Genomic DNA, 27,820 nt, shown 5'->3' on the forward strand with positions numbered 1-27,820 from the left:
ATCCACACACCACGCTAGCCAGTTTACATACACATATTAAAACAGCGCAGCTCAAAATTTACGGACATCCAAAATATATGCCTACCCTCTTGCCAAATACAAATTACTTAGAACAATGAAGACAGACCTCCTTTAGCCAGCCCAGTGGAAGCTATTAAGAATAATAGAGAAAAAGGCAGGCTAGCAGTATAGAGAACAAGCAACACGAGCAGAAAAGCCTAAGGTTGGAATGATCTCTCAATTCCGCATTGAAAGAAAAAGAATACAAAATGATCACAATTTCACAGCTGCTAATCAACTACAGCCGTTGGTTAAAAGGTGACTAGCAATCTGCAGATTCCCCATTAATTATAAAGAAACCGCCCCCTAAAATTATGAAAAGATGTTATTGGTAGCTATAACTTGACGAAAGTAGAATGAGACAGATATAGCGGGGAGGACATATTCTGCTTACCCCAAAACCAAGGCAGTCGTGGAGGCTACGTGGAGGCTTCTTCTCCTTGTGCTCCGAAGATAACTGGAAACCGTCAAAGTTCAACCGCCAGGACTGATCACCATTGTTGCTCGGTCCCAGCAAAGATAGCTCCTCGTCATTCTGAAGCGCCGGCGTCTCCACCATTTTCCGGTCACTGGAGAGTAAACCCAAACAGTCACTAGACTCGGCGAGCAGCACCGGATCGTCAGATGAATGGGAGAGAATTTGAAGAACAGATTAATGGAGGCGAATGATTGGGGTAGGTGGTGAATCGTGTTAAGGTGATATATAATCGGGAGATTTTCGAACGAGTATGTGGGAAACGTGTAAAGAGGGGAGGGAAATGTGGATCCGAACGCGCGTCAATGCACGCTCTGAGAGCGTGATTCAGCCTTGGCAACAGATTCTGGGCCGAAATAATGAGATGACGCTTTAATCGAATCTCTTCAAAATATAATGTAAACTTCTTTTATCATAATGTTGGCCAAAAATCTTCTTTTGTAATTATAGACACCCACCTCACCATGGTCTAATACTACGAGAAATATACTAAACTCAAGTCCCTTTCAAGATCTCTTTTTACCAAATCTAATCTTTGACGCCAGAAAATTATATAGAATTTTTTAATATCATCAAAATATAATAAAATAATCATATAATTCATTATTTATAAAATTTTATGTTGATTGATTATGTTGATATTAATTTTAAAAAATTACTATAAATTTGATTGTGTTCATTGATATAAAAATAATACAATATAAGATATTAAGCTTCTGAATTATTTTACCAATTTAATTTAATTTTATTAAATATGTGAATATTTCAATCCATATATTTAATTCTTTATACTTATTTTAGTAAAGATATACATTTTATTTTTTGAAAAACATAATTTTTAACTCTTACACTTTGCTTGTATTTTATTATAAATTCCTTCACTTTTTTCATTATTCTAAATTCATACACTTTTGTTTTTCAATAAAGGACCTAAAACATCAAAAAATAAAAATATAAGAACCTAAAATATTGAAAAGAGTTGCAAGAACCTATAATAAAATACGAATAAAGTATAAGAATCTAAAATTATATTTTTTTTATTTTTTTAATATGTTGAGGGAGACCAGTGCTGTCTATCGAAGGAAAATATCCTCATCTTATACTTAAAAAATAGATGAAGTTGCCAATAAAGGTTGGCCCAATAAGAATTCAATCTATAACTCATAAAATTATGAGATTAAATCTCACTATAAGGAACTTGTTAGTGGATAATTTACAAATATATCTATAAGCATTTTTTTTTAAATTTGAAAGCACATTATAATCTTGATGAGCTATTGAAATTTAACTCACCTATTTAAAAAAAATTGAAGCTCAAGGTTATTATTAATTGTACTGTACTTCCTTCATGTCTATATATATATATATATATAAATAAGAGAAAACAATTCCATCGCACAATTTAAAAAATTGGTTGACAACAATAATTATATTTAAAAATAAAAAACTAAACTAAAATGCCTATGTATTTAATGAAAACAAGTTTGCATGAATTATTTGTCATGAATGAAAATTAGGAATTTTATAAAAAATAATTTAAAATTATAATAAATATTTATTAAAATATATGATTTTACTTATAAAAATAAAATAATAAATAACAGGAGAGAGTGTACTGTTAATATTGACAAAGAAAGAAAGAAAAAGGATGGCCAGACATGTAATGAACGCGAAAGGAAAGTGGGCACGTGAATCGTGACGGTTCCTGATTGGCAAGCGGCCCTCGCTGCTTTGATCCATCAGCCAATGGCTTCATGAAACATGGTGTGTTTAGGTGAACACGCCTCTACAAAGGATGGTCGCTTCCATTCAGTTAGGATAATGTTGTCCTTCTCCTTCCCGCTCACTGTCACGGACACGCGGAACGCTCATCCGATACATCAGAAAAACCCATCAAAATGAGAATTCCCAAAAAAATGAAATATAAAGTCATCAACAATGCTCTCTCATTCCGTATTCTTAATTAAATTTTATTTTTTAATAAAATAATTACTTATTTTTAATTAATTTTATTTATTTATATTTACTTTTATTAAACATCGTACAATGAATATAACGTTATTATCAATAAAAGTATTTTAAAAAAAAGATAATAATTATATCTCAAAAGATGAAAATGCTTTATATTTTTAACGGAAAAAATACACTATAATATAAAATAAACTGATCCTCTTTAATTTTTTTTTTGATTTGTCAAATAAATTGTTCAACCATTGAGCCATTGATGTTTTTTAATATTACAAAATAAATTAAAGTATACTCTTTCCATTTAATATTATAAAACATTTTTAATATTATAAATCATTAATCATTAATTTGGGGCGGGAAAATTGCAGTTTCAATAACAAGAATTACGGCGGGCGCTTCATTTTATCCACACTCCAGAGATAATTACGTATCCACTACTTTATCCTCTCATTCTATCTCATAAACTCTTTATTTTGGGTTTTATCTCTCTTCCTTACCATCTTATATGGTTATGGGAGGATACTAGGCTTTTATTGTCTCTTTGTTACGGTAAACATTGTGTAATTTCTTTCTTTTAATTTTAATTTTTTATCAAAAAAATAACAAATGCTCCATTTGTTAAAAATATAAAAATTTTTAATATTTTAAGATATAATTAATATATTTTTAAAAAATCTTTAATAAATAAATTATTTTATATTTATTTTTAAATGGAACATCATGTTTCATACACGTAAATATAGAAAGATAATATTAGTTTAGAGATAGTCAACTACTTTATTGAAAATAAGACTTAACTAAAAATATCTCATATTTTTAATAAAGGGAGTATACAATACTACTCTCACTGTCTCAAATTGTAGGACACTTTTAAAGAAATTTATTCATCTCAAAATATAAGACACTTTGAGTAGGTTAAAATTTTATTAAATACACCAATTTTAATATTACCCTTTTTCTCTCTATAATTAATTTTTATCCATTCTCTTTTTAATGTATTAAATGATGAATATTTTAAAAGTTTATATTTTTATTTTGAAAAGATAAAATTGTTAAGTGTATTTAATGAAGCTTGTTAGTATGTAAAATTTTATCTAAAAGTGTCTTATAATATAAGATGGAGGGAGTATTAAACAATAGCTTTGCTCTTAGTTACTATTAATAACTGCAAGTTCTAAATTAACAACTGCTCTCTACAAATTAAGTCAATTTTCAAGATTTGAGTTATTATCCATGAGTAACATAGAATTAAATAACAAATATATATAAAAAATTAACAACTTTTATTTTAATTTATTAACAACTTCAACTTTAAAATAACGACCGCTTTCCACAAAGTCAAATTCAAGATTCCAGTCATTATCTATGAGTATTTTCAAATTAAATAAAAAAATAATACTAATTAAAAGCAAAGCAAACATCTATACCTTATTATTAATGGCAATATTAATTTATTTACATCAATGTTATTGATATTGGCAGTATCAATTCATCTACAAAACCCATGAAAAAATATGTTGCTCGAAAGTTACAAATAATGTGATCGATCATAAGTATCATTGCAATGTATGCAATTGTATGACACTCCAATTGTTATCATCATCATTATCATTATTATTATCATGGAATACAGAATCTCTCATGTACCTACAGTATCTCTAAGAAGGCGTGCTGTTTACTGGGTGAGAATAGTAGAGCTTACTTTTGAGTCACGTGTAGATGCATAAAGAGCTAAAAGCTGCTCTGGTTTATGAAACGGGTGCAATTAATAGCTAGGCCCAAAATCTTCAACAAAGTGTTTAAAAAATAAATTAAAAATATTGAGTCAGATTCAAAAATTTTAATTATAAATAAATATTTAAATATTAAATATACTTTTTAAATCATAATAAAAAAATTTATTTGTAATCATTTAAATTGATATTTATAACTTATTTTGTAAAAAAATTTATGAAGAACACAATCATTAGGGAGAATCACACTGCAAGCCTTGAAAGGATAAAAAATTGCACTTTAAGCCTAACAAATTATGATAATGCATTACAAATTTAATGGCTTTTGTTGTAATGTTTTTAAGAGTGAAAGTACAATTTTTTTCTTATATGATTTGCAAGCTTAGAACTTGCCTAAAACCCTCATCCACGAAGCACAACATAATGTTAATGTGTATTCATTTAATTTGTAAATTAATTAAAATATATAAGTCACATAGAACATGTACAACACAAGGTTCATAAGTACGCAACATGATATTCATGCATTCTCAGCACAATATTTATGAATTTTTAATTCAATGTCCATGTGTGTCTAATTGATCAATATGTTTAATAAAATATATAAGTTATGCAAATAATGTATATCACAATATCTATAGATGCATAGCACGATATTTATGCATTCTTGACTGAATATCCATGCTTGTCAAATTAATCAATAAGTTTAATAAAATGTACAAGTTAAGCATGTAATGTACAACACAATGTCCATAAATGCATGATACAACATTCATAAATTCTCAATACAATATTCATGTATGTTCAGTTAATTTGTAGGTTAATTAAAATAGTTATGCACAATATGCACAACACAATGTTCATGAGTATACAACACGATGTTCATGTATTCTCAACACGATGTTTATGAATCCTCAACACAATATTTATATGTATTCAGTTGATTAGTAAGTTTAAAAAATGTACAAGTTATACAGGCAATGTACAATATAATGTCTAATCTATAGATGCATAAAATGATGTTCATGATTTTTCAATTAAATATCTATGCTGTAAAGTTGATTATTCCATCACTCGCAATTTGTTTCTTTTATTTTAATTAAGGGTAAACTTGTATTTTTGCTCTCAAAAAATTATAACAAGAGTCTTGGGCTGTTAATATATTATCAAATTGTTTAATCACGTGGTGCAATTTTCTCTTTTTTAAGACCTACGGTGTCATTCTTCCTAATTGTTATTAATTCATTGCTTTGGATTTAATTGTTATTCTCCCCAGTTAATTTCTTTGACTTGTTCCGCAAGATAGAGAATTTCCTGTTTACATGCCACCACCGTTCTTCAAATTCTCTTGAAGCGACCTCTTTTATATGATGTGACTGACAATTGAACTTGGCCACCAAGCTACACCTAAAAGCAAGAGATGCTTCGCACTTTGACGTTCAGTTACCGCATCAAACAACACAAGGCTGACTCATACTACTCTGCCTGGCCTCCCCTTTCCCCCACTTGGATTTAGGTTTGGTAAATGAATTAAATTCACTCATTTAATAAATATTTTAATTATAATTATTAAATTTTATTGATATTTAAAAATTATGGAGATATTTTTTTTCAAAAATTCAAAACACTACACACATACTTTAAAAAAATTGAGATTTGGTACTTTTTATTTTTAAATATTATATAATAAAATTTTTTATTGTCGTTCAATTAAATTAAATAATTATTATCAGATTAGGTGAAAACTCATTGAATAAAATGAACAAATCATTTACTGAATCCAGATTTGTTTGCACTACCGGCTTTTGTTCTTGCTTTTCGACTTCCAAGAGTGTAGCTTGCCATTTCCAACCCTTTTTTTCCATCCTCAATTGCTTTTCATGCATGGAGCCCAATTACCTTGTGATCTAGTGGCATCTATTGAAAATAAAAAAAATCTTACATTTAAAAATTAAAAGATAAATTATGAATATATAAAGTTTAAGATGTATCTAATTAAATGATTTAAATTATTTTGATAAAATATAGTACCCTTTAACATACCAAAACTTTTAAGGGAGAATTGTGTTTTGATAACAAATGGAGACGACAGAACTTTTAAGGGTTTGTTTGGATTTCAATTTGAAAAAATTGATTATTAAAAAAAGTGATTATCAGAACATGGTGGTGTTTGGATAAATTTATAAAAATTGATTTTGATAAAATTGAAGGTTTTTGGATAATTTTTTTAGAATCAATTTTGAATGGATAAATTACAATAAAGGACATTTATTTTTATAATGTAATAAATTTTTATCAATTTTTTTAATGTAATATTGATAAAATGAATCCATCTAAAACTATAAATCAATGTATCGAACTTAAAATAAATTTAATAAAAGAGACAAATACAAATCTTAAATATTAAACATCTAGTTTACAACAACTAATGACTTGGGAGATAATAAACTATCTTATCTCTATTTGCTAAAGCTACCACCATTTCTCCGCTTCTTGTGCACTTGGTCCAAGCATAAATCAATAAAAATCTTAGTGATCCTCATATCCCATGAGGCTTTTGATTTATCCTTAGTCATTGTACTATATAAAAATCAATTTTAGCATATCACAAATTAAAAATTATCCATCAACCGTATAGTAAGCATGTTGAGGATTATCAAAAAAATTATCCGAAAACATATATGAAAATTCGAAAACATATATGAAAGATGAATTTGAGGAACATAAAAATGTGAAGGCTCAGTATTATCAACAATTTAGTTCACAAAAATAAAAAAAATAAAAAAGGCCAAATATTCTATTCATCGTCTCCTGTCCAATTTTTTTTTTCATTTTTGTTTCATCATCTCCTTAACAGAAAGCATATACTACAGAGGTCAGAAGTTGAAGATTCAAAAATAAAAAAAACATAGACGCAGAGAAATCGCATGTACAGGTCGGAGGAGACAAAAGAGCATAACAAAAATCATACCTTGCAAAGGATATGAAAGAACACCTAAAATAGGGGAGGACAGACCGGATGTAGGAGGTAGAGTCGAAGTTTGACAGAGAAGCATTGGAGGAAGGAGATTGATGCTGGAGGGAGGAGATCGACGATGAAGAACGAGAGTGAGGAAGGAGCTCGAACTTGGACAAAAGCACCGAAGGAAGGCTGTTCACATCAAACGACAGTGAAGAAGATGCTCTGCAGGTCGCCACTCATGAGACGCCACTCACGATCTAGAGATCTTGTCCAAATCGAGGATGAAGAACGATCGAGGATGAAAAATGAAGATAAGGAAGGAGCTCGAACTTGGACAAAAGAATCGAAGAAAGGCCATTCACATCAAACTGCAGTGAAGAAGATGCTCTGTAGGCCGCCACTCATGATCTGGAGATCTTGTCCAGATCGAGGATGAAGAACGAGGGTAAGGAAGGAGCTCAAACTTGGACAAAAGCACCGAAAGAAGGCCATTCACATCAAACTACAGTGAAGAAGAAGCTCTGCAAGCCGCCACTCATGAGACGCAATTATTCACGATCTGGAGCTCTGAGGGAGAAGATGAAGAAGTTTTGCAATTTAAAAACTCAGGGTTTAGGAGTCAAGAAGATCACATGAGGTTTGGAGAAGGGTAGGAAAGCGAGTTTAATTTTTTATCTACCATCAGACTATAATAAATGCAATAACAGTCATAATTGATTTTCAGAATGGAACAAAAAACTGCTTCACTGAAATGGAGTTTGGAAAGTTAAATGGAATTTTGGAAACGTGGAGTGTTTGGGTAAAAATTATCAAAACCATGATTTTGTGGCTAAAATCAATTTTTCAGGTGTTTCCAAACAGGCTCTAAACTTGAGCTAAGGAGCAGATTTATAATAAGCCAAAGAAAATAAAAGAATCAAGTGGAATTTGAAAAAGGCAGCAGGTAAAGACTTCACCAAACAAGCTCAAGGGATGTACACTTTGGTTATATCTCTGTTGAGACGTTTGGTGCTCATCACGATATAAGTAGGCTTTTTCAAATGAGAAGGAACAGTAAATGGGCTATGGAATTACAGCGTTGCAGAAGGCTGAGAAGATCTGAATATTTGGCAACTGTCTTGCACAATGAAATGGCTCCATAACTACCGAGCAATCACAGAGCCATACTATTTGTATCCGATAACATATCAGAAAATCAAGCATAGTCAACAAGATTTATTCTTCATAACAATAATGAATTAAAATATGACTTGCTTATTTTACTAGAAAGACCAGGCCTTCATCCATGTGGGATTCTCAGGAAGCTTTGGCTGCAACAGTTTCTGGACAATCTTTGCAATGTCAATGGGATCATTAGGAGGCTGAACAACTTTCATGCCCTGCAACGGCTGGTGCACTCTAGACAAATTTCCAGCTGCTCTTTGAGTTTCCGAGATCCATAAGCTAACCATGACAACTAATTTAATATTGAATTTTAACAAATTATGTACACTAATGTTTAAGTGAGAGAGTAGCCCACAAAAGTTTCAATTAAAATAGAGAATGAAAAGCTAAGAGTAAAAACAACTAAAAGGTCTAAATTAAAAAAAACAAAATAAGTAAATAGAACTCTTCGTATATTATATATATATATACACACACATGGTAAAACCAAATAAGGAGATTAAGTAAGAAGGGAATGGAGAAAAATAAGACAACCAAATAAATATAAAATTAAACAAGCATCCACGTGATATCAGAAATTTTATGTTAGTTGTCAATCACTTAATAATATAACTCTCCTCTTTTATCCAAAGTTGGGACTGATTATAAAACATAGATGGAGTTTAAAATTAAATAAGAAAATTTGAGTATTAGAATAAGAAAGATTAAATATTTAATCATGTGAAATTAATGTAAACTAAATAGAATAAATAAATGGGAAGAAATATCTTAGATCCTTATAATTCGTTTCAATGTTTAATTAGATCCCATAGTTTTATTTGATAAAATTGGATAGCTTGGTTTTACATGTTAAATCTGTTAGTCCCCACATCATTAACACCATTAAAAAGGTTGAGCTAGATAGAACTAGGTCTGCACTTCAGTCTGTCTGTGTTGCCCTCTCCTTCTCCTCCGACAACAAGAAGATGGTTGTGACGAAGAGGAGCAAGGACAACGATTTCTCAAAGGGTTGGTATTGTCATCGTTGTTCAAGCCTTAAGGGCATGACATGACAGAGATGGAAGGAAAATGGAGCAAGTTGGGAGAGAGAATCTTTAATTCACATATGTGCTCTCTATCCTTTTTCAAGAGCATACTGGTTCGTAACTGTATCGTCAAAACTGATAGCCTATGGATACATACTATAAAAAAAGGAATACATGAATGATAGTTAATAACTCTGATTTATGTGGCTCACAATTAAAGTTCCTCTAATAAATAATGGTTATATCATTTAAGATATAATTTTTAAACATTCAAATTGTCGGGAGAAATAATAAATGATGGGTAACTGTGAAAACCCGTCATTTATTTTGACCATAAATGACAAGTAAATCATTTACTCATTATATATTATAATATAAATGATGATTATTTAAATAATCATAATTTATTATACATTTTTTTAATATGGGGGCTCTTATTTATATCAGCCCCTTGTAACAAGAAATCTAAATAACACTAGATAGTCATTTCAATATTTATAGATTTGAGTATCAATAAAAATTCTATTCAATTGCAAAATTAATTGATGGAACATCTCCTATACTAATCTATCAAGTAAACAAATATAATTTTTTAAAATAAACTAATTTCTAAAGTAAACTAGCTATTAAAACTATAAATATTCTAACTATTTCTTTTAGATAGTTTTATTGATCTTCTTCATGAGAGGTTCATACTTGGAACATATATTAATACCATTCTTCAATTACCTCATTTATTTTTGCATTTTCAATCCTTTAATGTAAGACTCGTCATTGTACTACAATATATAAATGATCCATTATAAATTAATTTTAATACATTATTTTTTTTGTAATTGAAAAGTAAATATTGTTAATATACTATCTCAGAAATTATGTTCTCATTATAAATGATGATATCTTTCGTGAACCTTATCAGGCAGAAACCTCATCACGCTCTCATTTTTATTTGTCTTGAAAACTACAAATTAAAGAATCGATAAATATGTATTAATGCATTATATTTCAATTCAATAATGATTCTAATCACCCTTTATTATATTCCAAATGTAGGTCGCATTAACATTTGTAAATGATCTTAAAATTGATTGCTTTGTGTTTGTGCGATATAACACAATTGTGCTAATAAAACAATAAAAATACGTGAACAAGTCATTTATTAGTTTTACTAGCATTAAATTTTCTGTCCCTTTCAATGGTTTGAAACAGTATTAGAATGCATTGAACGGAGGTTGAGCAAAAGCTCTTAATGTTTTCATAGTACTTATGGATGATGTATTCATTGCAAATATACTTTATGAAAACACTTATACAAATATAGAGTGACGCCACTTTTATGAGATCGTGGCAAAGTCTCTAGAACATTTGTTAAAACCAAGCGCACACATGGCCAATAATGTGCACAACACTTGTTAACAGTAGAGATTGTGATGGTATAATTAGATTGATAACACCTTTAGTACACGCTCAAGATCTGTTGGTTTAATAATAAATTTACACCAAATTTTTTGTGTGCTAAGTTTTATTAGTCTAAGTTTAGTTTAAGTCATAAGACACTAGATTTGAAGTGATTATCTTCCACATGAATGACTCAAATGATAGTGGTCTTTTGATATATGTGGGGAATTGTTATGATATTTGAAGTTGTATGTCAAGTGAGAAGTCTCACATTGTCTAAAAGAAGAGAGCTCCCAGTGCATATATACTAAGAACTAAAATGGGCTAGTAAAATTGATTTAAAGGAGAAGTGGACTCATATGCACAAGACAAGGCAACTCAGGACAATTGCAGTTGAAAACTGCCAATTCTTCCCTGCATACAAGTTAAAGAGGCAGTGGTTTTTTTTATTGGATTATTTTTTTTGCACAAAAAAAATTATTTATTGAAAATTACTTACTAGAAAACCTTATTTTTTGGCTGTTTGAATTTTAAATCTCCACCTTAACCGTTTGTTGGGCTTTAAGTGATTTCTTAAATGGATTTGATTAATCAGATTTCATTAGCATTTTGTCCCATAATGGCTCCAGACAAGTGTTTAATGGAAAATAATATACTTTTAACTAGTTCTTAATGAAGTCTTAATTTGGCATTTAGTCCCAACGTTCGTGTCGCAGCCTATATATAGGCTTGCTTGAGGATGGAATACTTCACCTAGCTCTTGAGTTTTTGAGCCGCTTCTTTCCTCCTCCTTGTATGCTGTACTGTGCTGCTGTGCTGCCTGGGTTAATTCATGTAGCCTTTATTGTTATGTTGCCTTGCTTATTTACAAAATGAGTTTGTTTAATCTTAAAGAGCCACTAGTCCAATGTACCAATATGTTGAAATAGTTTTTAAGAACAGTATCTTCCGAAATAACTCAAGCTTCATTTTCTTACCTATTGTCAACACTTCTACATATGTCATTTCCCAAATTTTAACTTATACATTGATTTTTCGCAGATCCCTACTAGCTCTAGTCAACTAATAGGGGTCAATGTTCTTTTTTTTTTTTTGTATGTGGTTTATTCAAATATGTTCTTCATCACTTAGATTTGTTGCAACTTCTAGTTAATTTGTGTATTGGTTTTGTTTCCTTATAAGTGGTTCTTTATTTATAATTGACATGGTGCATTTTGTGCTTTTTTGTCCAGTTCTAAAATCCGTGGTCAAAGGTAGTAAGAGCACCTTTCAAGATCAGTTTTTTTTTTTTTTTTTTTAAATAAAACTTCCTCTAACTTTTCACACCAGCTATGTTGAAAAAAAAAAAAAAAACCTCCTCTAACTTTTCACACCAGCTATGTTATCGACTGATGTAGAAACACCATTTTCAAGGGGACGTCGAAACAAGACATCTTAAGACGAGTCTTTTGGCTCAAGAGAAGAAATTTGGGTCAACAAAGTTTATGCAATGCTTGGCTCTGCCTTGATTAACTTCCTTCTTTGGTAAGTAATGAAAGGAGATTGTCATACATTATCTTTTTTTTTTGGGCCAACGTTGCCATACATTATTGACTAGTTTGTAAAATGTTTTTTGATTAATAGATCTGTTTTTATTAAATTTTTTATGGTACACTAAACAGTTGTTTTTTTGGCCAACCTAAAGATTTGTTTTTTTGAACCATTAGATTTACAATTTTAAAAATTATATGAAATAAATAGGTAGATCTTTCGAATGTGTAGAAAGATGAAACAAGTTATTTCTACTTTTCATGTTCATATTTTTATATTAATATTGATAAAGTAATTAAATTAATTAGATATTATGAACAGCCTTCCACTCCACGTTGAGGTGAGGTGGCCCTTTCAGAATAAAATAACTAACCGATGGGCGATAATAAGAGACTAAAGATTTATTTAGGTAATTCTTAAAAGTACGTTCCGCATCCAATATGTATTTTTTGCCAAATTTAATAAATAATTAGAGCCTTTAAATGTACTTTCACGCATGTAAACTGAAACGGAAACACGTTAAAATTACATCTAAGATGAGCAGGTGAACTTCCCCTCCACATTGACGTCAGCGTCGGGTGGTCATATTATGTATTGCGTTCTGCACAGGGATTAGACTGCAACAAGACCACAACAACAATAGGTTTGTTTTGTTGCGTTTTTTTCATGCGTCAAAAAAATAAAAAATTCTTTCCTCCATTTAAAAATACAAAACATTTTTAATTAAATCTCACCTTTTAATAAAATAATTACTTACTTTTAAATTAATTTTTTTATATTTATCTTTATTAAATATATTATAATAAATATAAATATAAAGTCATTTATTAATGGGATTATTTTTTAAAAAAGATAATGATTATACTTTAAAAAATTAAAAATATCTTACATTTTTTAATATCAAACTCCTAAAAAAATATCTTACATTTTTTTAACGGAGGGAGTGCATTTTTTCAGAAAAACAGCAATTTAAAAAAATAAAAAATAATAATTCTATGTCATTTATTCTGAAAAATAAAAAATCTAAAAATTATTCTGAAAGACTAAAATAATCATCATATTCTTTTTTTTTATGTTTTGTTACTTTTTATTTACAAAATTAGAGAAAAAAATATCATATATTCATCAAGGACAATCTTATTAATAAACAAAATAATTCTTTCAACCTTTATTTCACTATTTCAAATATATTTTTGGAATCATGATTCAAACATATTTTTTATTTTTTTATTTTTATTTTTTTCTGAAAAAATAACTCTAAATAATTATTTTAAAAACATAAAAACATAAAATAAAATCAAACAACCCGATAACTATTCAATATTATTAGATTTTTCTCCAAAATATCACATTTGAAAATATAAAACATGGGTTTTGAATATGAAATTAATAATATTTTTTTCAAAAATATCATTTATTAGAAGTATAATTAATAATGCTTTCTAATTAAGATACAATGTAATTTTAAAAATAATTAACTAGTTTATTTAAAATGTAATTTGATTAATAATACTTTATAATATTAAATACAGGGAGTAATATTTTTGGCTCAATCAATAATAATTTTATTTAAAACATGAACTTAAACTTAAAACTTATTTTCTTACTGTCTAGCAAATTCATGATCTCATGAATATAATTATTTTCTTTGATAAAAAATGTAAAATATTTTTAATTAAATCTCACTTCTTAATAAAGTAGTTATTTACTTTTAAATTAATACTATCTTATATTTATCCTTATTAAATATCCTACAATAAATATAAAGTCATTATCAATAAGAACACTTTAAAAAAAGACAATGATTACACATCGAAAGACTAAAAATACCTCACATTTTTTAACATTTAACTTTTTAAAAATATTTTATATTTTTAAACGAAGTATATAAAATTGAATTATCCCTTGCATATATAATTATTGCCTAGTTGGCAAAACGCATTAAGCCATTGATTAGTTAATTTCTTATTACATGTTGCTTTTTTTGTCCAACGGATTTAGTTACCTAATCAATGTTTTGTCAAATTTTATTCTTTTTGGTAGTAACTTGTAAAATGGATTTAGCCACTAACTCAATGTTTCGAAGTCGAAATGCTCCGAAGATTAATCCAATCGATTAAGTGATTGAAAAAGAACATTATCTTTATTTTAATTGCTAGAACTTCAACTTTAGAGTCAACAAAATATTCCAATCAGACAAATTAGAAAGCAGATGGGTGCATTACTCAATCAGCTAATCACTTGGCCTTAAGGTTTATAATATTTATCATCAAATTAACTATTTTATTAAAATACAACTATATCATTGTTCTGGTTTTTCAAATTATCCCTACAAATTATAAGACTAATATCTCAAAAAATTTGAGTGCTATTTAAAGTATTATATTCTTCTAAACCATGCTCTTCAAACATACCTTCATGAATTGAACTTTAAAATAATATTTAAGGGGTTTACATTGTTATTATATGTGTCACATTCACTCAGTGATACAACTACTTATTTATTAATAAAGACTGATCCAATTAATAAAGATTTGACCTATAATTTATAAAATTGTGAGATCAAATTTTATTACTGATATAATCATCTTTTATCGGGCGATTTATAAGTGCTTTTTCAACCTGAAGACATGTTTTAATCTTGATAATTTTTAAATCCAACTCACCTTAAATTTGTTAAAACAAAAAAGATACTACTATATATTATAATCACAAGACACATTTGCTGAAGAACATTGTCTCTATAATCTCAAACATTGAAATTGATAATTAATAATCAACCCCAAATAAATAGTTGAATATAGTTGTTGTGATTTTTAATTATTTTGAGCAATAAAATATTTTTTTTTGAACATACTCCTTCCGTTCAAAAATATAAAATATTTTTAATTAAATGTTATCCTTAATAAAAGAGTTATCTATTTTTCAACTTACAACTCTTTAAAAAATACCTTATATTTTTAAATGGAGGGAGTAAATGTTTTATTGTTGAATGTTAATTTAAGATATTTTTAATTAACTTTACAAGGATTAATAAAAATAGTTAAATTAAATATAGTTTTTATCTTTAAAATAGTAAAAAATTATAACCACTTTATAAGACTATTCAACTATTAAAATAAATTTATTTTAATTATTTGAATTTCTTTCTTATATAATATCCTCACAATACAATTAATAATACAGTTCGTCGGAAAAAAAAAAAGATTTATGCTATGGATTTTATATCAACAGTAGCCCATAAAAAATGTCCAGAGAAGGGGGTAACAATTGTTGCCTGATAAACTATTTTCCAAAGCATTGTACTAAAATCAAACGAAGTAAACACGACCTTTTGATTTATTGTCTGAGATTCCTCCATATCCATACTTCTTCGTAGTAGTTGGACGCCTGCTGGGCTTCCCCAACTCATCAGTCGTCATCGTCCACCCCCCCCCTTTCACCCCCTTTTCACGGTCTCTTGTGGTAATGCTCAAGTCTGCAATGTGGTCTCATCATCGCGCGGCCATGCCTCTCTGTGCACCCAGATGGCTCCAAGCAGCTTTTCACATATTCTTCATCATTTCTCTTGCTCTTTGTTCTTCTCAAGCTCTCGCTGCCAGGGTCAAACGAACACCACGCCCCAAGGAGCCCCTCACTTACATTTGGCCTTTGCCTACTCAATTCTCCTTCGGCGATGATACGCTCTCTGTTGATCCTGGACTATCTCTTACTGTGGATGGTAATGGAGGTGGTTCCGATATTGTCAGAGCTGCATTTGATAGATACAGAGGGATCATATTCAAGCGAATTGACAGATTCAGTTTTCTTAGGAAATTAAAGGAAAAAATATCTGTGTATGATGTTAGTACATTGCGGATTACTGTTCATTCTGCGAGCGAGGAGGTTGGTTTTGGTTTCTGATAATTGCTTTTTTCTTTTTCTATTTAAGGAAGTAATTTCCGGTTCGAAATTGGTTTCTTTTGTTGCAGCTTCAACTTGGTGTTGATGAAAGCTATACTTTGCTCGTCCCGAAGTCCAATGGGCAGGCCGTTGCTGGGGAAGTGAAGATTGAGGTACACTTTTTTTTTTTTAACATGCTTTGATTACGGTTTGGGATCACTCATGTTTTGCATTAGCTCTCTCAGTTATCAACGCATTTTTATGAATGAATATACTCTTGCTGCTTATTTTCATTCGGATACGAGCTCGAGCTCTCAAGAAAGTTGAGTGTTTTGAACATTTTTTCTACCATGATATTTATTATTGGTTTTGTTCCTTAAAATGAGAATCTCGAAATAGATCTAAGGTCAAAAGGTTCAACCTTTCGATAGGTGGAATTCTTACGATAGATATACTCTTTTTCAGTTACATAGGGGTAATGTTTGTCCAAAAGAGAGCGTAGGATAAAGGTACCCAGAAGAGATGTGTAAAAGTTACTTAGTCCCAGCTTTTGTGGCTTTATCTTCTTTGATTTGTTTACTTCTCACCAATGCTTCTTTTATTAATTTTCGAGGCGCTTAATCACCAATCTTTGGAAATTGGTGTAGCTGCAAAGTCTATACCTTCCGTCACCCCTTTTTGATGCAAAGAACTTGAAACAAAGTTTCCATTTTCTTTAAGTGATATGAACAGTTTTATTCTTTTGCTTTACCAAAATTATGATGTGGTTTAGCAGAACCATTTCTACATTGTTTTAATGGTCTAGTATTGTGATTTGTTCGTGTAGGCAAATACAGTTTATGGTGCACTACGTGGATTGGAGGTATGTCTTATTACTGTAAAATTTCTTCTCACAATATTGGTGTCTGTATACGGCGTCATTTTCTACACATTTTGATGTCCCTCATTTAGACTCTCTCTTTCCTCATTTTTTTCTTCTCTTTGGTGGTGGCTAAGTGAAGGAGGGGTGGTTAAAAACATTGCCAAAACAGTTAGCTGCTTGTTACAGTTTAAAGCTAAAACTTGTGATGCTTTTGTGGCATTTTTTCCCCCTGATTATAAGAATGATAGACATTTCTGACCAAGCTGTTTTTCTCTAACTTTTAACAATTTTTTCCTTAATTTTTTAATTGTATTGTTTTAATTATTCTTCATGTTACTGGTGAATGATATCCCTGATTTTTTAATTTTTTGTCTAATAACTATGATGTAAAGAATTTATTTAAAGCGCTCTTTTTTGCATGTACATTATTTTATCTTGAAATTGAACTTTTGTTTCTTTTGTTCTTCAACATGTGCATCTTGGTCACAGTACACAATCTACTTTCAAAAATGTTGACAAGTATGTAATTCCTTTTGATTTATGCCCAAGCCATTTCCATCATTTGTCTTCTCTTTTATAATGCACCAGACCTTCAGTCAGTTGTGTTCTTTTGATTATTCAACCAAAGCAGTACAAATATACAAGGCACCTTGGTCTATCCAAGATAAACCGAGGTTTGCATACCGTGGGCTTATGCTGGGTGAGTGAAAATTTTGTTGAAGGAAAGATCAATTTTCTTTGGAGTGATTTTATGCTATTGTACATAAGAATGTTTTTTTTAATTTATTTTGCAGATACTTCAAGACACTATTTACCAGTTGATGTAATTAAGCAGATAGTTGAATCTATGTCTTATGCTAAACTTGTAAGATAGATGTTATGTTTATTTCTTGTTTGATTTCCTGCTGATTTTCACGATTTGAAACTGATGAAGTATCACCTAACTACCATACCATGTTATTTTGTTTCATGTAATGCTGATATCAAAATTATAATCAGTAGAATGTTTTACATTGGCACATCATAGACGAGCAATCGTTTCCTCTTGAGATACCTTCATACCCAAAATTGTGGAAAGGCTCATATACAAAGTGGGAACGTTATACTGTAGAGGATGCTTATGAAATCGTCAAGTAAGACTCAACACATATCATTTACTACTATTTACTAGACTTAAAGGTTTCCTACCATGTCATCCAAGATTTTATGTCCTTCTCAAAACTTTACTGGCTATGGGATGTATAATAGAATATCCGAAGTAAATTTCTGGTCAAGTCTTTGACATTGTCATCTTTGCTTCAAATTGTCCAGTTCTTCGACTAAAATATTCCATTATTAGTCTACTATTGTTGTTATGATAATCAAAACAATATTTCATTTTTCTCGCCCATTGATCAGTGGATCTTCTTGCCCTGTAATTAAACTGTCATTTTCTATTTATTATCTTGGATTAGCTTTCTTAATCAGTCCTATGGCTAATGTTGTTTTGTCTTTTCATGTTACCCTGTGCGTTGATGTAAAGCTTTGCTAAAATGAGAGGTGAGGCATCTTCCCATTTCTTTTGAAGGTTCCAGAAATTCCTAATTTCATATTCTTTTTGTCACTTCCACTTTCTTGATATTAGGCAAATATAAATTATGAGGTTTAGTTTTTGACAGTTAAAATATCTGTGCTCATATATTTGTGGTTATTTGCATGGCATTACAGGCATTAACGTGATGGCAGAAGTGGATGTCCCTGGTCATGCTGAATCATGGTAAAATATATTGCCGTTTTAATTTTTGAAATGATAATAATTTTCCTGATAAAGCTGACACATGGAGACAAAGAAAATGTTTTCTACTTTTGCGATGTATTTTGAATATTTCTTTCAAGTGAGATTGGTCAATTAGTTATTTTACCCTGGAATTGATCAGCCTCTGTGACTTTGAACCTATAATTCCACAAGTGTCTCTTCTGATAGAATGATAGAATGAGATGATGTTTAAAGTAGTTATTCTTTCTACTTACCCCTAATAAATTTATTGTAAGGTGGCATTAATTTGTTCCCATTTCCTTATTTGTTTGCCCTAAACATTACATTGATTCATGTGCTCCTTTTGATTTGTTTTAGTACTAGCCACAAATCTTATTTTTACTTTGATTGGTTGCTTGTGAAATTTAATATTTTTATTGACAAACTTATGCATCAGAGAAATTTTTTTTATGTTGTTTTATATTTATCTAGGGGTACTGGATATCCTGAACTTTGGCCAGCACCTTCCTGTAGAGAGCCGCTTGATGTTTCAAAGAAATCTACATTTGATATCATTTCTGGTATTTTGACAGGTTATGTTCCTATTAAACCTTGTCCTTGGTGGTAGTTTAATTGTCATTGTTGAAATTTATGGTTAAAGCAGAGATAATGGTGTGGCTTGGTCTTGTAAACTTAATAGACACTGGCAGCACCTGCTTTTCTTATTTTATACTGAACTGGTTAAAATTGGATGTAGATCATTCTTTAGACAATGACAACTTTTAAAGATAATGATAAGGATCAGTACAAAACTCCTGTATAATAATAAACTCCTAACTTGTGGGCAAAGGATAAGATATTTCAAAGACATATCTTTAAATCCTTAACACTCGTAGTGAATTTATAATACTTATACTTGAATAACTGATGGGTCTCTGTTTCTAACCTTTTCTTTCTCGCAGCCCCTAAATTTTCTTATTTAACCAAGTCTTGTGAGATGAATCTTAAGAGAAGTCAGCTCTAAATCTTTTTTCCCCTTCTGATTCTCCCCCCCCCCCCATTATATAGGCAGGACATGCATCAGCCAATGTTTTATTACATTTGCTTCACTTCATGTTGTCATTACTCTATTTTGCAAGGTCTTTGGTACTACTGACGTTGTCATGACTATTCAAATCTCCTGCTGATTTTTCTCTCTAGTGCAATGATATCATTTAACCACAGTTATAGTTCACCTCTATTTTATGTTGATTCATTGTCTGACAAAACCTTGGTATAGCTTGAGCTCCTTAATTCTTACATTATCATTAATTAAATGACTCCATATTTTTCTTTCATTTTCTTTTTCTGGATTTTACAGATATGAGAAAGATTTTCCCCTTCGAGCTATTCCACTTGGGTGGTGATGAGGTTAATACTGGTGAGTATGAGGCTTTGGCAGCTTTCTTAAATTTTCCAAATAGCCACATGTCCTGAAACCTGAAGTTGTTAAACAAGGGCTTGAGGATAACTATACAAGTAGCATGGCTTTGAGTAAATTAGTCCAGTGATGAAAGGTTTAATCTAAGGGCAATGGATAAATTGTTCATCCCACTATGTTTCTGCCTTGTTCTGAAATCTGAACTGTTAATGGTCCTGCACCGTTACCCTCTTCCACGAAAATGATATTATAGATTCATGCCTATGTGCAAGGTTTCAATTGTTGTGATTTAGTCCCTGAAAGCTTAGACTCCTCCCGATTCGGTCCTCCAAAAATAAAGCTTCTCAACGCAGTTCTTGATCAGAAGCTTTTGGAGAACCATACCTCAAAAGCTGATTGTGAGGTTTGAAAGCCCAAGGTCCCTATAAATCCTGTATCGTAATCTCATACTTTTGATGTGGAACTCAAGTCCATGCCTTGTAACTGGGTCCTAATAGCCCCTGAACAATTTTTTATCCTATCAAAATGGTCCATTTGTCAGGCATCGTTTTCTTAATTAATAAACTGGCATCCATTTAGTCATTAACTCATGACTTGGAAAAGTCTCCCTCAAATTACTTCATTTTTCCAGCCACTTGGCTTTGTAAAATTTTCCTAAACAAAAGCATTTTGGGTGAAAATGTCATTTGAGCAATCTATGTCACTAGTTAATAGTCATGAGGGTTCATGTTCACTAATTTGGGGAAATTTACTCAATGGGGTTATCATTTTAATCAGGGGGAAAATCTGGGGACTAATTTGCGGGATTTTATCTTTGGAGGACCAAATTGAGAGCAGGGTGATCGTTCAAGAATTAGTCATGCATTTGTTCTTCATAATAAAAAACAGTCTATAGTGATAGTATTTTTAGGTATTTCTAGTCATTATCGATGCTAATTTATTAAAAATGACATTATTTGACAGATTGCTGGAGCAATACCACTCATGTGAAGGAATGGTAACAATCCTAATTGTTATACTTTAGGATTTTTCATTCTGTTATGTGTTAATATGCTGATACGGGCTTTATTGTCTCTTCCTGTCTTTTATATATTGGCATATTGCTGATTACTAGAGTAGTTATTTCCAGTCTATGACCCTTACCCATTGAGGCACGTGTCTAGGTTTAGGATATATGGTATATCCTGCCTTTTTGACCATGTTTGTGAAATGAATTAGCCTCTTTCTCCTCTATCTTCTTTCTAACATTAAGGTATCAGAGTTGTCTCTCTGGCCATGGCTCCACCAGGGATGCAGTCCTCTATTGAACGTGTTGGTAATCTCAAACATCACCTGGTGATGCAACCTGCATTGGTTGAAAGCACTTAATGAGTTTTGGACAGACACAGGAAATTTCTGAGATAAAGCTGACTGAGTCAGTTCTCTAACTAGCTTAATGACATTTCTGCTAGTGCTAAGCTTTGCATGCTTGTCAATTGGCCATTACGTTCTCCTACCCTTGAAGTTGGTGAACCTTCAAAAACTCTCTTTGTGACACCCTCACCACTTTGCCTAGCGACTTCGGCCCCTTCGCCACCTATCATTGTTCCACCACCTCCATTCTCTCAGCCAGCACACCTTCAGCAACAGCCCCTCTCCCTTCTGTTTCCACTCCACCACCTCAGTTTGAGTCTTTCCAAGGACTTCTCTCCACACCTCAACCATCTTACTTTTTTCCAACGAAGCACAGCAAGGTAGAGTTTCCAAAGTTTGATGGTATTGATTTCAAAGGATGGGCTACTTGTTGTCATCAATTTTTTGATGTTGATGAAACACCTGTAGAGCATTGCATTCATCTTATCAGTATCCATTTAGAAAAACGTGCTTTGTATCGGCATCGTACCTTTGTTAAATAGAGGTGCTTATCAAACCTCTCTTGGGATGACTACTTTCGTGAGATGGAGGTGAAGTTTGGGGACATTAAGGATGAGAACCACATGATTCCCATAAAGAAGTTTCAGATGTAGGATTTTGTGGAGGAATATGAAGAGCAATTTGATGGGTTGCTCACTGAAATGGATTTATTTGAAGATGTTGCTATGAACTGTTACATGAGAGGACTTAGAAGCGATGTTCAACAGAGTGTTCTCAGCCTGCAACCCACATCTTTGGCTAGTGCAATGAAGATGGCGAGGCGCCAAGTCGCCATGATTTTTGCCTTTTCATGCCTCTTCAATGTTTTCTACATCTGCATCTTGTTGATTTCTGCCTTCATCTCTATTGGTCACAAACCTGACCTGGTTCCAAAGCCTCTCTTGTTGGTAGGCCTAATTGTTGATAAGCTCAGAACATCCTCTTTGCCCAATTTGTCAAGTGTAGCCTCATTTAGACCCACCAAAAAACTCTTGAGGTGGATGAATGACGTTGCAAGAGGCTCTGTTATTAGTGTGGCAAGAAGTATAGTAGTACCCAAAGATGTAAAGATTTGCATGTTTTTCCCTAATTGTTGAAGATGACATAGAGGTCTTTAAAGATGCCTTGGAGGAGATTGATCCTATACCTATTATCAGTACGGTGAATGCGATTGAGGGCACAGAAGGGACATCCACCTTACGTTTGGTTGGCCACATAAAACGATAGTGTGTCAACATATCAGTTGAAACTAGTAGCATGCGCAATGTCATAGACTCAGGGTGGCTGAGCTACTCAAATTGAAGATTCAAGAACGAGGGGGAATTTGAATTATTGTTGTTGATAATCGACAACTCCTAGTTTCTAGATGCTATCTGACTCTAGAATGGGAAGTGGGGCTTTCCTTCTTTTCTTCTGATTTTTTAGTCATGAAAATTGGGGTGTTTGATATGATTTTGGGGTGCAATGGCTGAAGACTTTAGGGCTTTTTTCCGTGGACATGGCTAAGAAACTATTTGAGTTTCATTAGAGTGGTTAATTTGTTGAATTAAAAGGCATTGGGTACAGAATACTGAAGGCTATAATGCAAATGATTCTCTCAGATTTTGATAAAGCTATGGCTGATCACCTCTAACTAGTTCATGTTTCTTACCATTTACAGGTTTAATCACTGCCAAACTCCTCTCTTTCTACTAATCAACAAACTTAGTTGTTGAGTCTCTTAAATCCTTCCACTGATGTGTTTGCTGAGGTCTCTACCATTCCACCTTCTTGTTCATTTGACCATTCTAATCCCCTTAAGGTGGATTGCCCTGTGAGTTGTAAACCTTATCGTTATGGGCTTGTTCAAAAATTTGAGATTGAAAGGCAGGTCGAACAGATGCTTGATAATGGGATCATTCAGTAAAGCAATAGTTCTTTTCCAACCTTTGTTGTTTTAGTCCAGAAAAAAGATGGAATGTGGTTCTGTGTCGATTATAGAAGATTGAATGAGACCACTGATAAGAACAAGTTTTCTATTCCAATTATAGAAGAGTTCTTAGATGAACTTATTGGGGCACATTTTTTTCTCTAAATTGGACTTAAGAGTTGGTTATCACCAAATTTGGATGAATGAGACAGATATTGCTAAAACAGCCTTTCACACTCATGAGGGGTTGTATGAATTTCTGGTCATGCCATTTGGTCTCACGAGCACCTCCGCCACTTTTCAGGGCTATATGAATTCGGTTTTGAAACCTTTCTTCAAGTTTATTATGGTTTTCTTTAATGATATCCTGGTCTGTAGCAAGCATTGGATAGTTCACTTGGAGCATTTGGGAGAGACTTTATTACTCTTGCGGAAATATCAACTCTTTGCTAAGGCTTCCTGATGTACTTTTGCTGCAATACAAATGGATTAACCTGGCCATGTAATAACGGTCAATGGGGTTCATGTAGATTCGAAGAAGTTGGAAGTAATAGCTTCTTGGCTAGTTCCCTCTTCAGTTAAAGAATTGAGGGCTTTCCTCAGCCTTACACGGTATTACTGATGCTTTGTGAAGAGTTATGGTTCTATTAGCAGCCCTCTAACTAAGTTGTTGAAGATGAATCAGCATTTTGTTTGGTCTCCATGGGTTCAATCAGCTTTTGAGTCCCTCAAGACTGCCATGATTTCCCCTTTGGTGCTTGCTCTTCCAAATATTAATGAGACTTTTGTGATTGAGACTGAGGCTCTGGGGCATGGATTGGGAGCTATATTATCTCAAAATGGCCATCCTTTGGCTTTTGCTAGTAAGGCACTTTCTCCACTTGAGAGACAATTATCTGTTTATAAACGTGAGCTTTTGGCCTTTGTTTTTGCTGTCAAGCAGTGGCACTCTCATCTTAGCCCCTCGAAAATTCATCATCAAAACAGACCATTTGCCTTTGAAACATCTTCTAGAACAACGTGATTAGAACCAAGAGTAGTGTAAGTGGCTTCATAAGCTATGGGGATTAGACTATGAGATTGTTTACTGCAAGGGTTGTGATAATACAGTAGCTGATGCTTTATCTAAGTGCTCTGATGGGGATTGTTTGGCTATTTCAATGCCTGTTTCGCCATAGTATGACAGGTTGCCTGGGTCTTGGCTTCTTGATAACCATTTGCAGTAGCTTATTAAGAGTATAGAAACTGATCCCTTGTCTTCTCCTAAGTGTACTTGGGAACATCATTTTTATTATGTACAAGGTTCTATGTATCACTTAGTACTGCCAAGATTACAATATATGACTCTGCTATATTTGGTGATGTTAAGTGATTATTATAACCTTGGCTATCTCAAGCTCTATATAGTCATCAAAATAACTAGACATTTACACTGATAAATACAGTGTCATAATTTTTGGAATTAATACTAGCGCGTTATTTCATGGATCTAATAAGCTGCTGTGGACTTTCATTGTGATGTGTCTTGGAATGGCTTATTCTTTGCAATAACGATGACTTGTGGATGAACTATTCAATGATTAGTAATTTGAGATTAAATTTGCAACTTGCTTCGGGGGGGATTTTTTTTTTTTTCTGAAGCTATGTACTTTTAGAAATCTTCTAATTAAAGTCTGAGAAAGTAAACTCATATCGAGGAGATTTCACATTATTTAAGCGACACAAATTTGTGACATAAGCATAGAATGTCATCAATTTACAAAGTAAAAATTAAGCTGCCTACTTTTATTGATTGTCAGTGTATCATGCATAATATTCAGGTGTGACATTCATTCTATATATTGACTCTCAAATGCAGGCTTCAGAATCACAACATGACTGCTAAAGGTGCCTATGAATATTTTGTGCTCAAGGCCCAAGACATAGCATTGTCAAAGAATTGGACTCCTGTGAATTGGTATAATCTTTATCTATATGGAAGTCATGCATCATAAACTCTTATGTTCCCTGCTTTTGTCCTTTGAGGCACTATCTCCTGGGTGTATTCTTCTCTGAACTTGAAAAACTTTTGATGTATAATTTTGATAACGACAACTATTTTGAAGATTTAAAATGCCCTATCTCCTAGTATCTTCTATATCTATTGTAGCATGCATTTATCCTAATGTCTTCTGCATTTTTTATCAAGTATAAACCCTACTTCAATTTAGCCACCAAGTTCTTAAAATATAGAGATATTATTTTTATATTCAAGTTTTTGTAATTTCTCAGGGAAGAAACCTTTAACACATTCCCATCAAAGCTTCATCCTCAAACCGTTGTGCATAACTGGTGAGTTTCCATCTGTTCCACCTGTTTTACTGTGGTATGAAACTCAAATATCACAATTTCAGAATTAAGACGTTCAAGTAATTTCTTAGGTTGGGTCCTGGGGTTTGTCCAAAGGCTGTTGCAAAAGGTTTCCGGTGCATTTTCAGTAACCAGGGTGTCTGGTATCTTGACCATCTTGACGTACCTTGGGATGTGGTCTATGCTGCTGAGCCACTTGAAGGAATACATGAGGACTCACAACAAAAACTTGTACTTGGAGGAGAAGTTTGCATGTGGGGTGAGACGGCTGATGCATCAGACGTTCAGCAAACCATATGGCCTCGAGCTGCAGCGGCTGCAGGTAATCATAGCTTGCTCTACTGGTAAATCATACTATATCTTTTTAATTTTAGATATTCAGGTCCTCCTATCTGCAATTGGTAATCTAAAGTCACGTTTATTAAACAATTGAACATTTGGTCCTTTAAAGGATTTTTTTAATGCATATAATTACTGTTGTCTTTCCAAGACACATAAACCGAACGACCCCTCCTTGAAAGAATACAATTAGTCTTGCACATTGTCGAGAGTCTTTTCCTTTTATATAAACATAACTTTGGTTTTAATAAGGTGTGTATGGCAAGAAACACTCAGAGGATTAAGATATGCAAGTTATATGAAGGGTTCACAGGGGTCTTGTAATCTCTTATGCTTTTGTCTGTTCTCTGTGATGAATTAGATATTAGCTAGTTTAAGTCCCCCCCCCCCCCCAACACCAAAAAAAAACCCCCACCAAAAAAAAAAAAGAAAATCTTTTATAGATATGAATATAACTTATTGCTCTAGTCTTATATGTATTTTGGTAAAGTGAAGGGCGGGTTGGGGTGGCAGGCTATTTTATTTGAAAAATGCAAGATTAATTTCTACTTGCACCTCGCAGAACGCTTGTGGAGTCGGAAAGATTCAACACAAACAGGAAATATCACCTTAACTGCGTTGCCGCGATTGCAACACTTCAGATGTCTGTTAAATAGACGAGGAGTTCCGGCTGCTCCTGTCACAAACTTTTATGCTAGAACTGCCCCTATGGGTCCGGGTTCATGCTATGAGCAATAATGCTTTTCAAGCTCTGCAAAGGGAGTAGATCATCTTAGTCTGGCATGGTGGGGTAGCTGGTGTAAAAAGATGTGCCGGACTGATGAATGTGAACGGAGGCCTGATCTTTCTAGTAAAATAAGCAAGTCATATTTCAATTTATTGTTATGAAGAATAAATCTTGTTGACTGTGCTTGCTTTTTCTGATATGTTATCAAATATGAGTAGTATGGCTGTCCTTTTTCCTTTCCCATTGATTTCGACTGTGTTTGCATCCTGTGTTCATACCTGACTGGGCCAACTAAAGATGAAGCGGTCTTACATTTGTGTCCAGTTGAGTTGGAATTGGACACTAAGAATCGAGAATTGCTCATTGTTAGCAGTTTCTTTTACTTATGCTGCAGACTTGGGTGGGTTTTGGGTAACTCATGAGGTAGTTTTAATCTGTATTGGTGGCTGTTTATGCTTTATGTTAAACTAGGATTGTCTGAAGACGTTAAGGTTGGATTAGGCTTTTGAAGCTTTGAGCAAACAACCCATCTTCCACTAGGCTTCACAACGCTACCATTCCATTACTGCATTGGGAGAAAGCTCCGAAATTGTTCCCTGTCTAATTTTAATCTTACTAGTTTACAACCTTACGATTACCTTCATTCAAAATAGCATTAGGATACAAAAGAACATCTTTTAAGGGTTTCTTAATGTAGTTAAAATTTTCTGAAGTATGGTAAATCTGAATAAGCAAACCCTATAATTCTTGAGGGAAAATGGAGTTATTTTGATCTTAGCTGTAGCTGCAAAAAGACTTGTGTTATTATTGGGAGAATGACAGAGAGGTTAAAGGGACTAATTAATTTAAATTAGATTTTAGTTGCCAAATTTTAAAAATTTATAAGTTTA

General features: G+C 32.2%; 1 protein-coding gene across 2 annotated transcripts; it reads left to right on the plus strand.

Moving 5' to 3' along the window:
- The first annotated feature begins 15,736 nt into the window (after positions 1–15,736).
- LOC129299990 (beta-hexosaminidase 1-like) lies at positions 15,737–27,162 on the plus strand. 2 transcript variants are annotated; one of them, XM_054938507.1, is made up of 15 exons: positions 15,737–16,200; positions 16,287–16,370; positions 17,024–17,059; positions 17,648–17,759; positions 17,854–17,924; positions 18,062–18,192; positions 18,582–18,598; positions 18,767–18,815; positions 19,287–19,387; positions 20,155–20,214; positions 21,178–21,211; positions 25,374–25,472; positions 25,787–25,846; positions 25,936–26,186; positions 26,766–27,162. In XM_054938507.1, the coding sequence occupies exons 1-15, from the start codon at positions 15,784–15,786 to the stop codon at positions 26,939–26,941; spliced, it is 1,698 nt and encodes a 565-aa protein (XP_054794482.1). In that variant the 5' UTR covers positions 15,737–15,783; the 3' UTR covers positions 26,942–27,162. The 2 variants fall into 2 exon arrangements, with proteins under 2 accessions (XP_054794482.1, XP_054794483.1); XM_054938508.1 differs by lacking the exons at positions 17,648–17,759; positions 17,854–17,924.
- The last annotated feature ends 658 nt before the right edge of the window (positions 27,163–27,820 follow it).

This window comes from Prosopis cineraria, unplaced genomic scaffold (genome assembly GCF_029017545.1).
Source record: "Prosopis cineraria cultivar Desert tree isolate PC_DT_omini unplaced genomic scaffold, ASM2901754v1 PC1378, whole genome shotgun sequence".
Lineage (NCBI taxonomy): Eukaryota > Viridiplantae > Streptophyta > Magnoliopsida > Fabales > Fabaceae > Prosopis > Prosopis cineraria.